At 54.9% G+C, this 13,158-nt stretch overlaps 1 protein-coding gene across 1 annotated transcript in view; it reads left to right on the forward strand.

The window, feature by feature from the left end:
• Positions 1-13,158, forward strand: part of LOC120944887 (protein SSUH2 homolog) — a 55,073-nt gene that overhangs the window by 41,725 nt on the left and 190 nt on the right. Inside the window, exons 8-13 of the mRNA XM_040358637.1 lie at positions 43-105; positions 930-1,009; positions 6,140-6,232; positions 6,451-6,556; positions 12,597-12,704; positions 13,103-13,158. The exon at positions 13,103-13,158 is cut by the window's right edge and continues 190 nt beyond it. Coding sequence (XP_040214571.1) covers positions 43-105; positions 930-1,009; positions 6,140-6,232; positions 6,451-6,556; positions 12,597-12,704; positions 13,103-13,158 — 506 coding nt within the window. The remainder of the gene's footprint in view (positions 1-42; positions 106-929; positions 1,010-6,139; positions 6,233-6,450; positions 6,557-12,596; positions 12,705-13,102) is intronic.

Below are 13,158 nucleotides of genomic sequence, written 5' to 3' on the forward strand. Positions count from 1 at the left end.
CAGATTGGTGACCCGTCTGTCTTCTTCTATCTTCTCCTCCAGGAATGTGAAGAGTGCCATGGAAAGGGGAAGATCATCTGTCAGAAGTGTAATGGAAATGGACGGGTAAGTCCCATATTTCTGGTGAAAACACCACAGCTGTCATTGTAGATGTAAATTGTATCCATCATTCAAATGACAGAGATGGAATAGGTGCAATATGTAAAGTGACACTCCAGATGAAGCTTAGAGTGGGAAAGGGTTAGGACCTCTGGCAGGTCTTTGTTGCTTTGAGTCTATTGACGTGTCTCCTCTTGTTATATCACTAGGACAGAAGGAAATTTTCAATGAAAACAATAGTAGAAGATGATGGGCAAAGGCCTGTGTGTATATGTACAGACCTCCAATGTTTGCAGAACAGTAAAGCTGCTCTCACAATGTAACAGAAGAGGGCACTTCAGTTACGAGTGTGTGGAGCAGATGTCCTGTAATAGTCCTCCGTGGCCAGTGGCAGGGCTGTGGAAGGAGGAACTCCATAGTGGACCTCCACTGGAAGCGATGGGAAGAGGCGGTTCTCGCTGCTCAGGGTGACCCTAACTTCAGGGTTGAAGGTTGCTATGACGATCCATTTTGGGGGCTTTTCTCCCTTTGCCATGCCAGCCAACATTTCCACTTTCCACTCCATTGAGAGCTCAGTTTTTCTTTTTCTTCAACATACTTTCAGATGATTTTAATTCATGGAGATCCCTGTGCCTTGTCCATGGAGGAATTGCATCTCATTGACAGTCCTAAGTTTAGTCCATTCTCTAACTTCATGGAGGTCTATAGAGGCAATGAAGATTGTTGGCTGTGTTCACAATATAATTATTTTTTCAATAAATTGAGCTTGTACCGGCAATAAGTAAACCTTGCCAATGATTCATTGTGGCGTGTGTTTTTTTCCCTCCCAGGTAAAATGTGAGCACTGTAATGGGTCTGGACGCAGTGCTGGAGAAGAATGTTCACAATGCAGTGGAACAGGGTCAGATGGGTAAGTGTTGGGACAGAAAGTATTGGTATTACGTGTCATCTGTATAAACATTGTGCATTGAGGCAGCAATCCCATATGACCTCAGTACAGCTGGTGAAGAGGGTCTGCGATGGGTGCATTGCCTCTAGTGAAGAGGGTCTGCGATGGGTGCATTGCCACTTGTGAAGAGGGTCTGCGATGGGTGCATTGCCACTTGTGAAGAGGGTCTGCGATGGGTGCATTGCCACTTGTGAAGAGGGTCTGCGATGGGTGCATTGCCACTTGTGAAGAGGGTCTGCAATGGGTGCTTTGCCTCTAGTGAAGAGGGTCTGCGATGGGTGCCTTGCCTCTAGTGAAGAGGATCTGCGATGGGTGCCTTGCCTCTAGTGAAGAGGGTCTGCGATGGGTGTCTTTCCTCTAGTGAAGAGGGTCTATAATGGGTGCATTGTCACTAGTGAAGAGGGTCTATAATGGGTGCCTTTCCACTAGTGAAGAGGGTCTGTGATGGGTGTCTTTCCTCTAGTGAAAAGGGTCTGCGATGGGTGCCTTTTCTCTAGTGAAGAGGGTCTGGGATGGGTGCATTTTCTCTAGTAAAGAGGGTCTATAATGGGTGCCTTTTCTTTAGTGAAGATGGTCTGCGATGGGTGCCTTGCCTCTAGTGAAGAGGGTCTGCGATGGGTGCCTTTCCTCTAGTGAAGAGGGTCTATAATGGGTGCCTTTTCCCTAGTGAAGAGGGTCTGGGATGGGTGCCTTGCCTCTAGTAAAGCGGGTCTGCGATGGGTGCCTTGCCTCTAGTGAAGAGGGTCTGTGATGGGTGCCTTGCCTCTAGTGAAGAGGGTCTGTGATGGGTGCCTTGCCTCTAGTGAAGAGGGTCTATAATGGGTGCCTTTTCTCTAGTGAAGAGGGTCTGTGATGGGTGCCTTGCCTCTAGTGAAGAGGGTCTATAATGGGTGCCTTGCCTCTAGTGAAGAGGGTCTGCGATGGGTGCCTTGCCTCTAGTGAAGATGGTCTGCGATGGGTGTCTTTCCTCTAGTGAAGAGGGTCTGGGATGGGTGTCTTGCCTCTAGTGAAAAGGGTCTGCGATGGGTGCCTTTTCTCTAGTGAAGAGGGTCTGGGATGGGTGCCTTTTCTCTAGTAAAGAGGGTCTATAATGGGTGCCTTTTCTTTAGTGAAGATGGTCTGCGATGGGTGCCTTGCCTCTAGTGAAGAGGGTCTGTGATGGGTGCCTTGCCTCTAGTGAAGAGGGTCTATAATGGGTGCCTTTTCCCTAGTGAAGAGGGTCTGGGATGGGTGCCTTGCCTCTAGTGAAGAGGGTCTGCGATGGGTGCCTTGCCTCTAGTGAAGAGGGTCTGTGATGGGTGCCTTGCCTCTAGTGAAGAGGGTCTATAATGGGTGCCTTTTCTCTAGTGAAGAGGGTCTGCGATGGGTGCCTTGCCTCTAGTGAAGAGGGTCTGCGATGGGTGCCTTTCCTCTAGTGAAGAGGGTCTGCGATGGGTGCCTTGCCTCTAGTGAAGAGGGTCTGCGATGGGTGCCTTGCCTCTAGTGAAGAGGGTCTGCGATGGGTGCCTTGCCTCTAGTGAAGAGGGTCTGCGATGGGTGCCTTGCCTCTAGTGAAGAGGGTCTGTGATGGGTGCCTTGCCTCTAGTGAAGAGGGTCTATAATGGGTGCCTTTTCCCTAGTGAAGAGGGTCTGGGATGGGTGCCTTGCCTCTAGTGAAGAGGGTCTGCGATGGGTGCCTTGCCTCTAGTGAAGAGGGTCTGTGATGGGTGCCTTGCCTCTAGTGAAGAGGGTCTATAATGGGTGCCTTTTCTCTAGTGAAGAGGGTCTGGGATGGGTGCCTTTTCCCTAGTGAAGAGGGTCTGCGATGGGTGCCTTGCCTCTAGTGAAGAGGGTCTATAATGGGTGCCTTTTCCCTAGTGAAGAGGGTCTGGGATGGGTGCCTTGCCTCTAGTGAAGAGGGTCTGCGATGGGTGCCTTGCCTCTAGTGAAGAGGGTCTGTGATGGGTGCCTTGCCTCTAGTGAAGAGGGTCTATAATGGGTGCCTTTTCTCTAGTGAAGAGGGTCTGCGATGGGTGCCTTGCCTCTAGTGAAGAGGGTCTGCGATGGGTGCCTTTCCTCTAGTGAAGAGGGTCTGCGATGGGTGCCTTGCCTCTAGTGAAGAGGGTCTGCGATGGGTGCCTTGCCTCTAGTGAAGAGGGTCTGCGATGGGTGCCTTGCCTCTAGTGAAGAGGGTCTGCGATGGGTGCCTTGCCTCTAGTGAAGAGGGTCTGCGATGGGTGCCTTGCCTCTAGTGAAGAGGGTCTGCGATGGGTGCCTTTCCTCTAGTGAAGAGGGTCTGTGATGGGTGCCTTGCCTCTAATGAAGAGGGTCTGCGATGGGTGCCTTTCCTCTAGTGAAGAGGGTCTGTGATGGGTGCCTTGCCTCTAGTGAAGAGGGTCTGCGATGGGTGCCTTTCCTCTAGTGAAGAGGGTCTGCGATGGGTGCCTTGCCTCTAGTGAAGAGGGTCTGCGATGGGTGCCTTGCCTCTAGTGAAGAGGGTCTATAATGGGTGCCTTTTCTCTAGTGAAGAGGGTCTGTGATGGGTGCCTTGCCTCTAGTGAAGAGGGTCTATAATGGGTGCCTTGCCTCTAGTGAAGAGGGTCTGCGATGGGTGCCTTGCCTCTAGTGAAGATGGTCTGCGATGGGTGCCTTGCCTCTAGTGAAGAGGGTCTGCGATGGGTGCCTTGCCTCTAGTGAAGAGGGTCTGCGATGGGTGCCTTGCCTCTAGTGAAGAGGGTCTGCGATGGGTGCCTTGCCTCTAGTGAAGAGGGTCTGGGATGGGTGTCTTGCCTCTAGTGAAGAGGGTCTGCGATGGGTGCCTTGCCTCTAGTGAAGAGGGTCTGCGATGGGTGCCTTTCCTCTAGTGAAGAGGGTCTGCGATGGGTGCCTTGCCTCTAGTGAAGAGGGTCTGCGATGGGTGCCTTTCCTCTAGTGAAGAGGGTCTGTGATGGGTGCCTTGCCTCTAGTGAAGAGGGTCTGCGATGGGTGCCTTTCCTCTAGTGAAGAGGGTCTGCGATGGGTGCCTTGCCTCTAGTGAAGAGGGTCTGCGATGGGTGCCTTGCCTCTAGTGAAGAGGGTCTGCGATGGGTGCCTTGCCTCTAGTGAAGAGGGTCTGCGATGGGTGCCTTGCCTCTAGTGAAGAGGGTCTGGGATGGGTGTCTTGCCTCTAGTGAAGAGGGTCTGCGATGGGTGCCTTGCCTCTAGTGAAGAGGGTCTGCGATGGGTGCCTTGCCTCTAGTGAAGAGGGTCTGTGATGGGTGCCTTTTCTCTAGTGAAGAGGGTCTGCGATGGGTGCCTTGCCTCTAGTGAAGAGGGTCTGCGATGGGTGCCTTTCCTCTAGTGAAGAGGGTCTGCGATGGGTGCCTTTCCTCTAGTGAAGAGGGTCTGCGATGGGTGCCTTGCCTCTAGTGAAGAGGGTCTGCGATGGGTGCCTTTCCTCTAGTGAAGAGGGTCTGCGATGGGTGCCTTGCCTCTAGTGAAGAGGGTCTGCGATGGGTGCCTTGCCTCTAGTGAAGAGGGTCTGTGATGGGTGCCTTTCCTCTAGTGAAGAGGGTCTGCGATGGGTGCCTTTCCTCTAGTGAAGAGGGTCTGCGATGGGTGCCTTTCCTCTAGTGAAGAGGGTCTGTGATGGGTGCCTTTCCTCTAGTGAAGAGGGTCTGTGATGGGTGCCTTTCCTCTAGTGAAGAGGGTCTGCGATGGGTGCCTTGCCTCTAGTGAAGAGGGTCTGTGATGGGTGCCTTTCCTCTAGTGAAGAGGCTTTCGGCAACCCGTGACGCGCTGTATGCGACGGTCGGAAGCCTGTCAATCAGATAGGAACGCCCAGTCCCGAAGACGACATACCCGGAAGCGGCGGTGAAAGTCGGTATGTACGGAAAAAAAAAAAAAAAAAAAAAAAAAAATTAGGACAACTCGGCTGAATGTAATGTTAAAAATGTATTTTTGGGTGAACTCCCGCTTTAACTATTGGCTCTGAAATGTGTTGTGTGAGATCAGTAACCAGCCGCTGGGGGGGGCAGACCGGCCCATAACACTGCTTCCCAAATTCATGTGCTCTGTAGGTTAGAATGCCCAAGGAGCCAATGAAGAGGGTAGGCACCTAATAGAGGAAGGACATTTTCCTTTCCTTCTTACTGTCAGGTTCTGCTTTCTGCTCACAATGACTGAGTTTTATTGTCCTCCTCCCACTGCATTATAATCCAGCAAACTAGAAACCCATGCTCTCCCTGTGCGGCCGATATCTGAACAGTTGTGAATAGAAATTAGTAGCCAGATTCAGAAAAACTGTCTTAAATTTGTGCGGGCGTAGCGTATCTCAGATACACTACGCCGCCGTAACTTAGAGAGGCAGGTACCGTATTCACAAAGAACTTGTGTCCTAAGTTACGGCGGCGTAGTGTAAATGGGCCGGCGTAAGCCCGCGTAATTCAAAGAAGTAGGCTGGTAGTGGGCGTGTTGTATGGTAATGAATCATGACCCCCACGTAAATGGCGTGCCTAACGGACGGCGCATGCGCCATACGTGGCCATATCCCAGTGCGCATGCTCAAAATCACGTCGCAAATAGTCAATGCTTTCGACGTGAACGTAACCTACGCCCAGCCCCATTCACGTACGACTTACGCAAACAACGTAAACGACGGCTGTTCCGACGTCCATACTTAACATTGGCTGCACCATCTTTTTGGTGGTTTATCTTTACGCCTGAAAAACGCCTTACGTAAATGGCGTAGCTTACTGCGACGGGCGTACGTACGTTAATAGGCGTATCTTGCTGATTTACATATTCTAGGCGGAAATCAACGTACACGCCCCTAGCGGCCAGCGTAAATAGGCAGCTAAGATACGACGGTGTAGGAGACTTACGCTGGTTGTATCTTAGCAACTGAGAAGCATATCTCATTTTGAGAATACACTTAAAGATACGACGGCGCGGATTCGGACTTACGACGGCATATCTACTGATACGCCGTCGTAAGTCTTTCTGAATCCGGCTATATGTCTCTAACCCTTTCCTACCCAATTCTAAACAAATTCTCTACTGATCTGCCTGGTGAAAATTCCAGAAACCTCTCATCATCCGTAATCCTTTCGCCATATTTTGTTTTGTGAACAGATGCAAAACCTGCCACCAGACGAACGTGCAGACCTGCCCCGGCTGTGCGGGAAAGGGGCAAGTGATCTCCTACATCGAGCTGACGGTTACATGGTGAGTATACAATACACTGTGTGACCTTCATTGAGTGTGAATCCCAATTGGAAAATCTCTCTGTTCCTTGGAGGCCGGAATGGGGTGTGGTTTCAAGGGAGTGTGGGCGTAGTTTAGAACTGAGGATTGTAAGTGAAGCTTTTTTTCACTGTCACAAGACTCCAAAAAGTGTATATGATGAGAAGTCCAGAATACGGATTTGATATTTTATTCTGCAGGAAGAACAACCTGTATGAGTTCATACCTGACCACCACTCAGAATTCAACACTGACCTGTTCAAGAAGGTGACCGGCGAAAAGATCTTCACGGATGAGCAGCTATTGGTGAGATTTTATTTTTTGCAGCTGTATCTGATGTTGTATAATTTTATTTACCCAACATTTTTGGAGGCCCTGGCTGACACTAGGAGGAGCCCATCTGACCATGGGTGGAGCCGCTGGCTGACACGAGGGGGGCCCATCTGACCATGGGTGGAGAGCCCCTGGTTGACACAAGGGGGGCCCATGTGACCATGGGTGGAGCCCCTGGCTGACACAAGGGGGGCCCATGTGACCATGGGTGGAGCCGCTGGCTGACACGAGGGGGGGCCTATGTGACCATAAGTGGATCCCCTGGCTGACACAAGGGTGGGCCATGTGACCATGGGTGGAGCCCCTGGCTGACACAAGGGGGGGCCCATGTGACCATGGGTGGAGCCGCTGGCTGACACGAGGGGGGGCCTATGTGACCATAAGTGGATCCCCTGGCTGACACGAGGGTGGCCCATGTGACCATGGGTGGAGTCCCTGGCTGACATGAGGGTGGCCCATGTGATCATGGGTGGAGTCCCTGGCTGACATGAGGGTGGCCCATGTGACCATGGGTGGAGTCCCTGGCTGACATGAGGGTGGCCCATGTGACCATGGGTGGAGCCCCTGGCTGACACAAGGGTGGCCCATGTGACCATGGGTGGAGTCCCTGGCTGACATGAGGGTGGCCCATGTGACCATGGGTGGAGTCCCTGGCTGACATGAGGGTGGCCCATGTGACCATGGGTGGAGCCCCTGGCTGACACAAGGGTGGCCCATCTGACCATGGGTGGAGTCCCTGGCTGACACGAGGGTGGCCCATGTGACCATGGGTGGGGTCCCTGGCTGACATGAGGGTGAGTATCTGACCATATATTGGGTATCTTGGTATCCTGCAGGTGTGAGTGGAGTAATTTGGGGAAACAGTTCTGCGTATGTTGCGAGGACCATGTGGCCTTAAAGTGATACTAAAGTCTCTTTGTAATGGTTTTGCACAGAGCAGCCCTAATCTTCTTCTTCTCAGGTCCCTCCTCCGTGCTCCTGGCCCCTCCCTCCTGAGTGCCCCCACAGCAAGCAGCTTGCTATGGGGGCACCTGAGCCGACCCACAGCTCCCTGTGTCTATTCTAACAGGAAGCCGGAGCCTGGCCCTGCCCCCTCTCCCCTCATTGGCTCACTGACTTTGACAGCAGCTGGAGCCGATGGTACCCCTGCTGTGTCTCAACCAATCAGAAGGGAGAGACCTGGGCAGCCAAGCCTCTTGTGCAACATTGCTGGATGTAGAAGGGGTGTTTTATCAAATTAGGTGACCTGTCAGAATGTGTAACGGAAGTGACGTTCCGTTGCCGCCATCTTGGTACACCCCACACTCCTCCCATAGTAAGGATACACTGGGAAGGGGGAAGCGGCCATCTTGGTACACCCCACACTCCTCCCATAGTAAGGATACACTGGGAAGGGGGAAGCGACCATCTTGGTACACCCCACACTCCTCCCATAGTAAGGATACACTGGGAAGGGGGAAGCGACCATCTTGGTACACCCCACACTCCTCCCATAGTAAGGATACACTGGGAAGGGGGAAGCGACCATCTTGGTACACCCCACACTCCTCCCATAGTAAGGATACACTGGGAAGGGGGAAGCGGCCATCTTGGTACACCCCGCACTCCTCCCATAGTAAGGATACACTGGGAAGGGGGAAGCGGCCATCTTGGTACACCCACCAGAGTTTTGCATTTTACACTTATTTTTTACCAGTAAAGTGCGTTTATTTTGTGATATTCAGGACTTAGAACTCGTCTGATTGGTTGGATGTTGAATTTAAAGAGCAGCGAACTTCTGTCAGATCAGCAAACCTGTGAGATCAGCAGGCTCGCCGCAGCTTGTAAAATTCAACATCCAACCAATCAGATGGAGTTCTAAGTCCTGAATATCACGATATAAACGCACTTTACCAGTAAAAAAACGTGTAAAATTTAAAAACTCCGGTGGGTGTAGCTTTATTGCCCGTTCCCCTTCTCATTGTATCATTTCTATGGAGGAGTGCGGGGTGTAGCAAGATGGCGGCGACAAAACGTCACTTCCGTTACACATGGGTCACCTAATCTGATGAAACGGGGGCTCAGGTAAGTATGAGGGGGGAGGGGTTCAGGTAAGTATGAAGGGGGAGGGGCACACAGAAGTTTTTCATCTTCATGCATAGAATGCAGATTGAGGCTCGTTTTGTGAAGGGGAATCGGGTGTTTTCTTACAATTGAAGCAGTACTTACCGTTGTACAGAGCGATCTTCTCCGCCGCTTCCGGGTATGGGCTGCGGGACTGGGCGTTCCTATTTGATTGACAGGCTTCCGACGGTCGCATCCATCGCGTCACGAGTAGCCGAAAAAGGCCAAACGTCGGTGCGGCTCTATACGGCGCCTGCGCACCGACGATCGGCTACTTTCGGAAAATCGTGACGCGATGTATGCGACCGTCGGAAGCCTGTCAATCAAATAGGAACGCCCAGTCCCGCAGCCCATACCCGGAAGCGGCGGAGAAGATCGCTCTCTACAACGGTAAGTACGGCTTCGATTAAAAAAAAACACCCGATTCCCCTTCACAAAACGAGCCTCAATCTAAGGTAAAAAATTGAGTTTTCGGGTGAACCTTCACTTTAATATGAACAAAGAAAAAAACGGGAACATCAACAAACTTTATTGTTCAAACTTGTACAAGGTCTGATGAGAGACATTGGGGCAGGTGTCTAGGGGGAGGGGGGCTAGGTGTGTCTAGGGGGAGGGGGGCTAGGTGTGTCTAGGGGGAGGGCTAGGTGTGTCTAGGGGGAGGAGGGCTAGGTGTGTCTAGGGGGAGGGCTAGGTGTGTCTAGGGGGAGGGGGGCTAGGTGTGTCTGGGAGGAGGGGGCTAGGTGTGTCTAGGGGGAGGGCTAGGTGTGTCTAGGAGGAGGGGGCTAGGTGTGTCTAGGAGGAGGGGGCTAGGTGTGTCTGGGAGGAGAGGGCTAGGTGTGTCTAGGGGGAGGAGGGCTAGGTGTGTCTAGGGAGAGGGCTAGGTGTGTCTAGGGGGAGGGGGGCTAGGTGTGTCTAGGAGGAGGGGGCTAGGTGTGTCTAGGGGGGGGCTAGGTGTGTCTAGGGGGAGGGTGCTAGGTGTGTCTAGGGGGAGGGGGGCTAGGTGTGTCTGGGAGGAGAGGGCTAGGTGTGTCTAGGGGGAGGGCTAGGTGTGTCTAGGGGGAGGGGGGCTAGGTGTGTCTAGGGGGAGGGCTAGGTGTGTCTAGGGGGAGGGGGGCTAGGTGTGTCTAGGGGGAGGGGGGCTAGGTGTGTCTAGGGGGAGGGCTAGGTGTGTCTAGAGGGAGGAGGGCTAGGTGTGTCTAGGAGGAGGGGTGCTAGGTGTGTCTAGGGGGAGGAGGGCTAGGTGTGTCTAGGGGGAGGGCTAGGTGTGTCTAGGGGGAGGGTGCTAGGTGTGTCTAGGGGGAGGGGGGCTAGGTGTGTCTAGGGGGAGGGGGGCTAGGTGTGTCTAGGGGGAGGGGGGCTAGGTGTGTCTAGGGGGAGGGTGCTAGGTGTGTCTAAGGGGAGGAGGGCTAGGTGTGTCTAGGGGGAGGGGGGCTAGGTGTGTCTAGGGGGAGGGGGGCTAGGTGTGTCTAGGGGGAGGGTGCTAGGTGTGTCTAGGGGGAGGAGGGCTAGGTGTGTCTAGGGGGAGGGGGGCTAGGTGTGTCTAGGAGGAGGGGGGCTAGGTGTGTCTAGGGGGAGGAGGGCTAGGTGTGTCTGGAGGAGGGCTAGGTGTGTCTAGGGGGAGGGGGGCTAGGTGTGTCTAGGAGGAGGGGGCTAGGTGTGTCTAGGGGGAGGGCTAGGTGTGTCTAGGAGGAGGGGGGCTAGGTGTGTCTAGGGGGAGGAGGGCTAGGTGTGTCTGGAGGAGGGCTAGGTGTGTCTAGGGGGAGGGGGGCTAGGTGTGTCTAGGAGGAGGGGGCTAGGTGTGTCTAGGGGGAGGGCTAGGTGTGTCTAGGAGGAGGGGGCTAGGTGTGTCTAGGGGGAGGGGGGCTAGGTGTGTCTAGGAGGAGGGGGCTAGGTGTGTCTAGGGGGAGGGCTAGGTGTGTCTAGGGGGAGGAGGGCTAGGTGTGTCTAGGAGGGCTAGGTGTGTCTAGGGGGAGGGGGGCTAGGTGTGTCTAGGGGAGGGCTAGGTGTGTCTAGGTGGAGGGGGGCTAGGTGTGTCTGGGGGAGGGCTAGGTGTGTCTAGGGGGAGGGCTAGGTGTGTCTAGGGGGAGGGCTAGGTGTGTCTGGGGGGAGGGCTAGGTGTGTCTAGGGGGAGGGGGCTAGGTGTGTCTAGGGGGAGGGGGCTAGGTGTGTCTAGGGGGAGGGGGCTAGGTGTGTCTAGGGGGAGGGGGGCTAGGTGTGTCTAGGGGGAGGGGGGCTAGGTGTGTCTAGGGGGAGGAGGGCTAGGTGTGTCTAGGGGGAGGGTGCTAGGTGTCTAGGGGGAGGGCTAGGTGTGTCTAGGGGGAGGGGGGCTAGGTGTGTCTAGGGGGAGGGGGCTAGGTGTGTCTAGGGGGAGGGGGCTAGGTGTGTCTGGGAGGAGGGTGCTAGGTGTGTCTAGGAGGAGGGGGCTAGGTGTGTCTAGGGGGAGGGGGGCTAGGTGTGTCTAGGGGGAGGAGGGCTAGGTGTGTCTGGGAGGAGGGTGCTAGGTGTGTCTGGAAGGAGGGTGCTAGGTGTGTCTGGGAGGAGGGGGCTAGGTGTGTCTAGGGGGAGGGGGGCTAGGTGTGTCTAGGAGGAGGGGTGCTAGGTGTGTCTAGGGGGAGGAGGGCTAGGTGTGTCTGGGAGGAGGGTGCTAGGTGTGTCTGGGAGGAGGGGGCTAGGTGTGTCTAGAAGGAGGGCTAGGTGTGTCTAGGGGGAGGGGGGCTAGGTGTGTCTAGGGGCAGGGGGGCTAGGTGTGTCTAGGGGGAGGGGGGCTAGGTGTGTCTAGGAGGAGGGGGCTATGTGTGTCTAGAAGGAGGGGGCTAGGTGTGTCTAGGGGGAGGGGGGCTAGGTGTGTCTGGGGGAGGGCTAGGTGTGTCTAGGGGGAGGGGGGCTAGGTGTGTCTAGGAGGAGGGTGCTAGGTGTGTCTAGGAGGAGGGTGCTAGGTGTGTCTAGGGGGAGGGGGGCTAGGTGTGTCTAGGGGGAGGGGGGCTAGGTGTGTCTGGGAGGAGGGGGCTAGGTATGTCTAGGAGGAGGGTGCTAGGTGTGTCTAGAAGGAGGGGGCTAGGTGTGTCTAGGGGGAGGGTGCTAGGTGTGTCTGGGGGGAGGGGGGCTAGGTGTGTCTGGGAGGAGGGGGCTAGGTGTGTCTAGGGGGAGGGTGCTAGGTGTGTCTAGGGGGAGGGTGCTAGGTGTGTCTAGGGGAGGGCGGATAGGTGTGTCTAGGAGGAGGGCTAGGTGTGTCTAGGGGGAGGGCGGCTAGGTGTGTCTAGGGGGAGGGCTAGGTGTGTCTAGGGGGAGGGGGCTAGGTGTGTCTAGGGGGAGGGGGGCTAGGTGTGTCTAGTGGGAGGAGAGCTAGGTGTGTCTAGTGGGAGGGGAGCTAGGTGTGTCTAGGGGGAGTGTGCTAGGTGTGTCTAGGGGGAGGGTGCTAGGTGTGTCTAGGGGGAGGGGGCTAGGTGTGTCTAGGGGGAGGGCGGCTAGGTGTGTCTAGGGGGAGGGTGCTAGGTGTGTCTAGGAGGAGGGTGCTAGGTGTGTCTAGGAGGAGGGCTAGGTGTGTCTAGGGGGAGGGCGGCTAGGTGTGTCTAGGGGCAGGGGGGCTAGGTGTGTCTAGGGGGAGGGGGGCTAGGTGTGTCTAGGAGGAGGGGGCTATGTGTGTCTAGAAGGAGGGGGCTAGGTGTGTCTAGGGGGAGGGGGGCTAGGTGTGTCTAGTGGGAGGGGAGTTAGGTGTGTCTAGGGGGAGGGGTGCTAGGTGTGTCTAGGGGAGGGGGCTAGGTGTGTCTGGGAGGGGGGCTAGATGTGTCTGGGGGGGCAGGTGTGTGTAGAGGGGAGCCAGGTGTGTAGAGGGGGGGCTACTATCGCACTCCTCATATCATGGAAGGTTTTCCTCCATTCCTGGATGGTGATTGGTTGTCTGTTGTTGCAGGTACCGCCTCTGCTGAACTTCCCCGATGCGTCCATCAATCAGGCGTCTCAGACGGCCGTCCAGCAGCATTACTCGCAGTTCATCTCCAGCTCCCGCATACTGAAGCAGGTAAGTTCAGAGAAGTTTCTGGAAGCCTGAGGGGTGCAAAGCTCCATTCAGAGGTACAGCGCCCTTTATATCTCATCTCCGGGGTAATAAATCCATCGGTCATGTGACTTCCGGAATCTTCTCCTAGATCTGTGCCGTCATCCAATGTGAGACTTCCTGTAATAAAGACCGCCCACTGCTGGTCTCTCTCCTTATGCAGGGGTCTGGTCTCCGCCCCCTCCTGTAGTGGGTGGAGCCTGCTGGGCCACTCCCACAGCTCAGGCTATGTACAGCACAGTGATGATGTCACAGCCATTGTGGCCACTAGATGGAGGTGACATCATAGGAAGCACATTGGTGAGGCATTCCCATTAATATTTCTATAGGTGACCCCCAATATCTCCTCTGTGTCCCCGCAGAAACATTCCATAGAGTGGCTGCCCCTCACCAAGGTGGAGTACAGCTGGAAGGGGAA

Source organism: Rana temporaria, chromosome 7 (assembly GCF_905171775.1).
Source record: "Rana temporaria chromosome 7, aRanTem1.1, whole genome shotgun sequence".
Taxonomy (NCBI): Eukaryota; Metazoa; Chordata; class Amphibia; order Anura; family Ranidae; genus Rana; species Rana temporaria.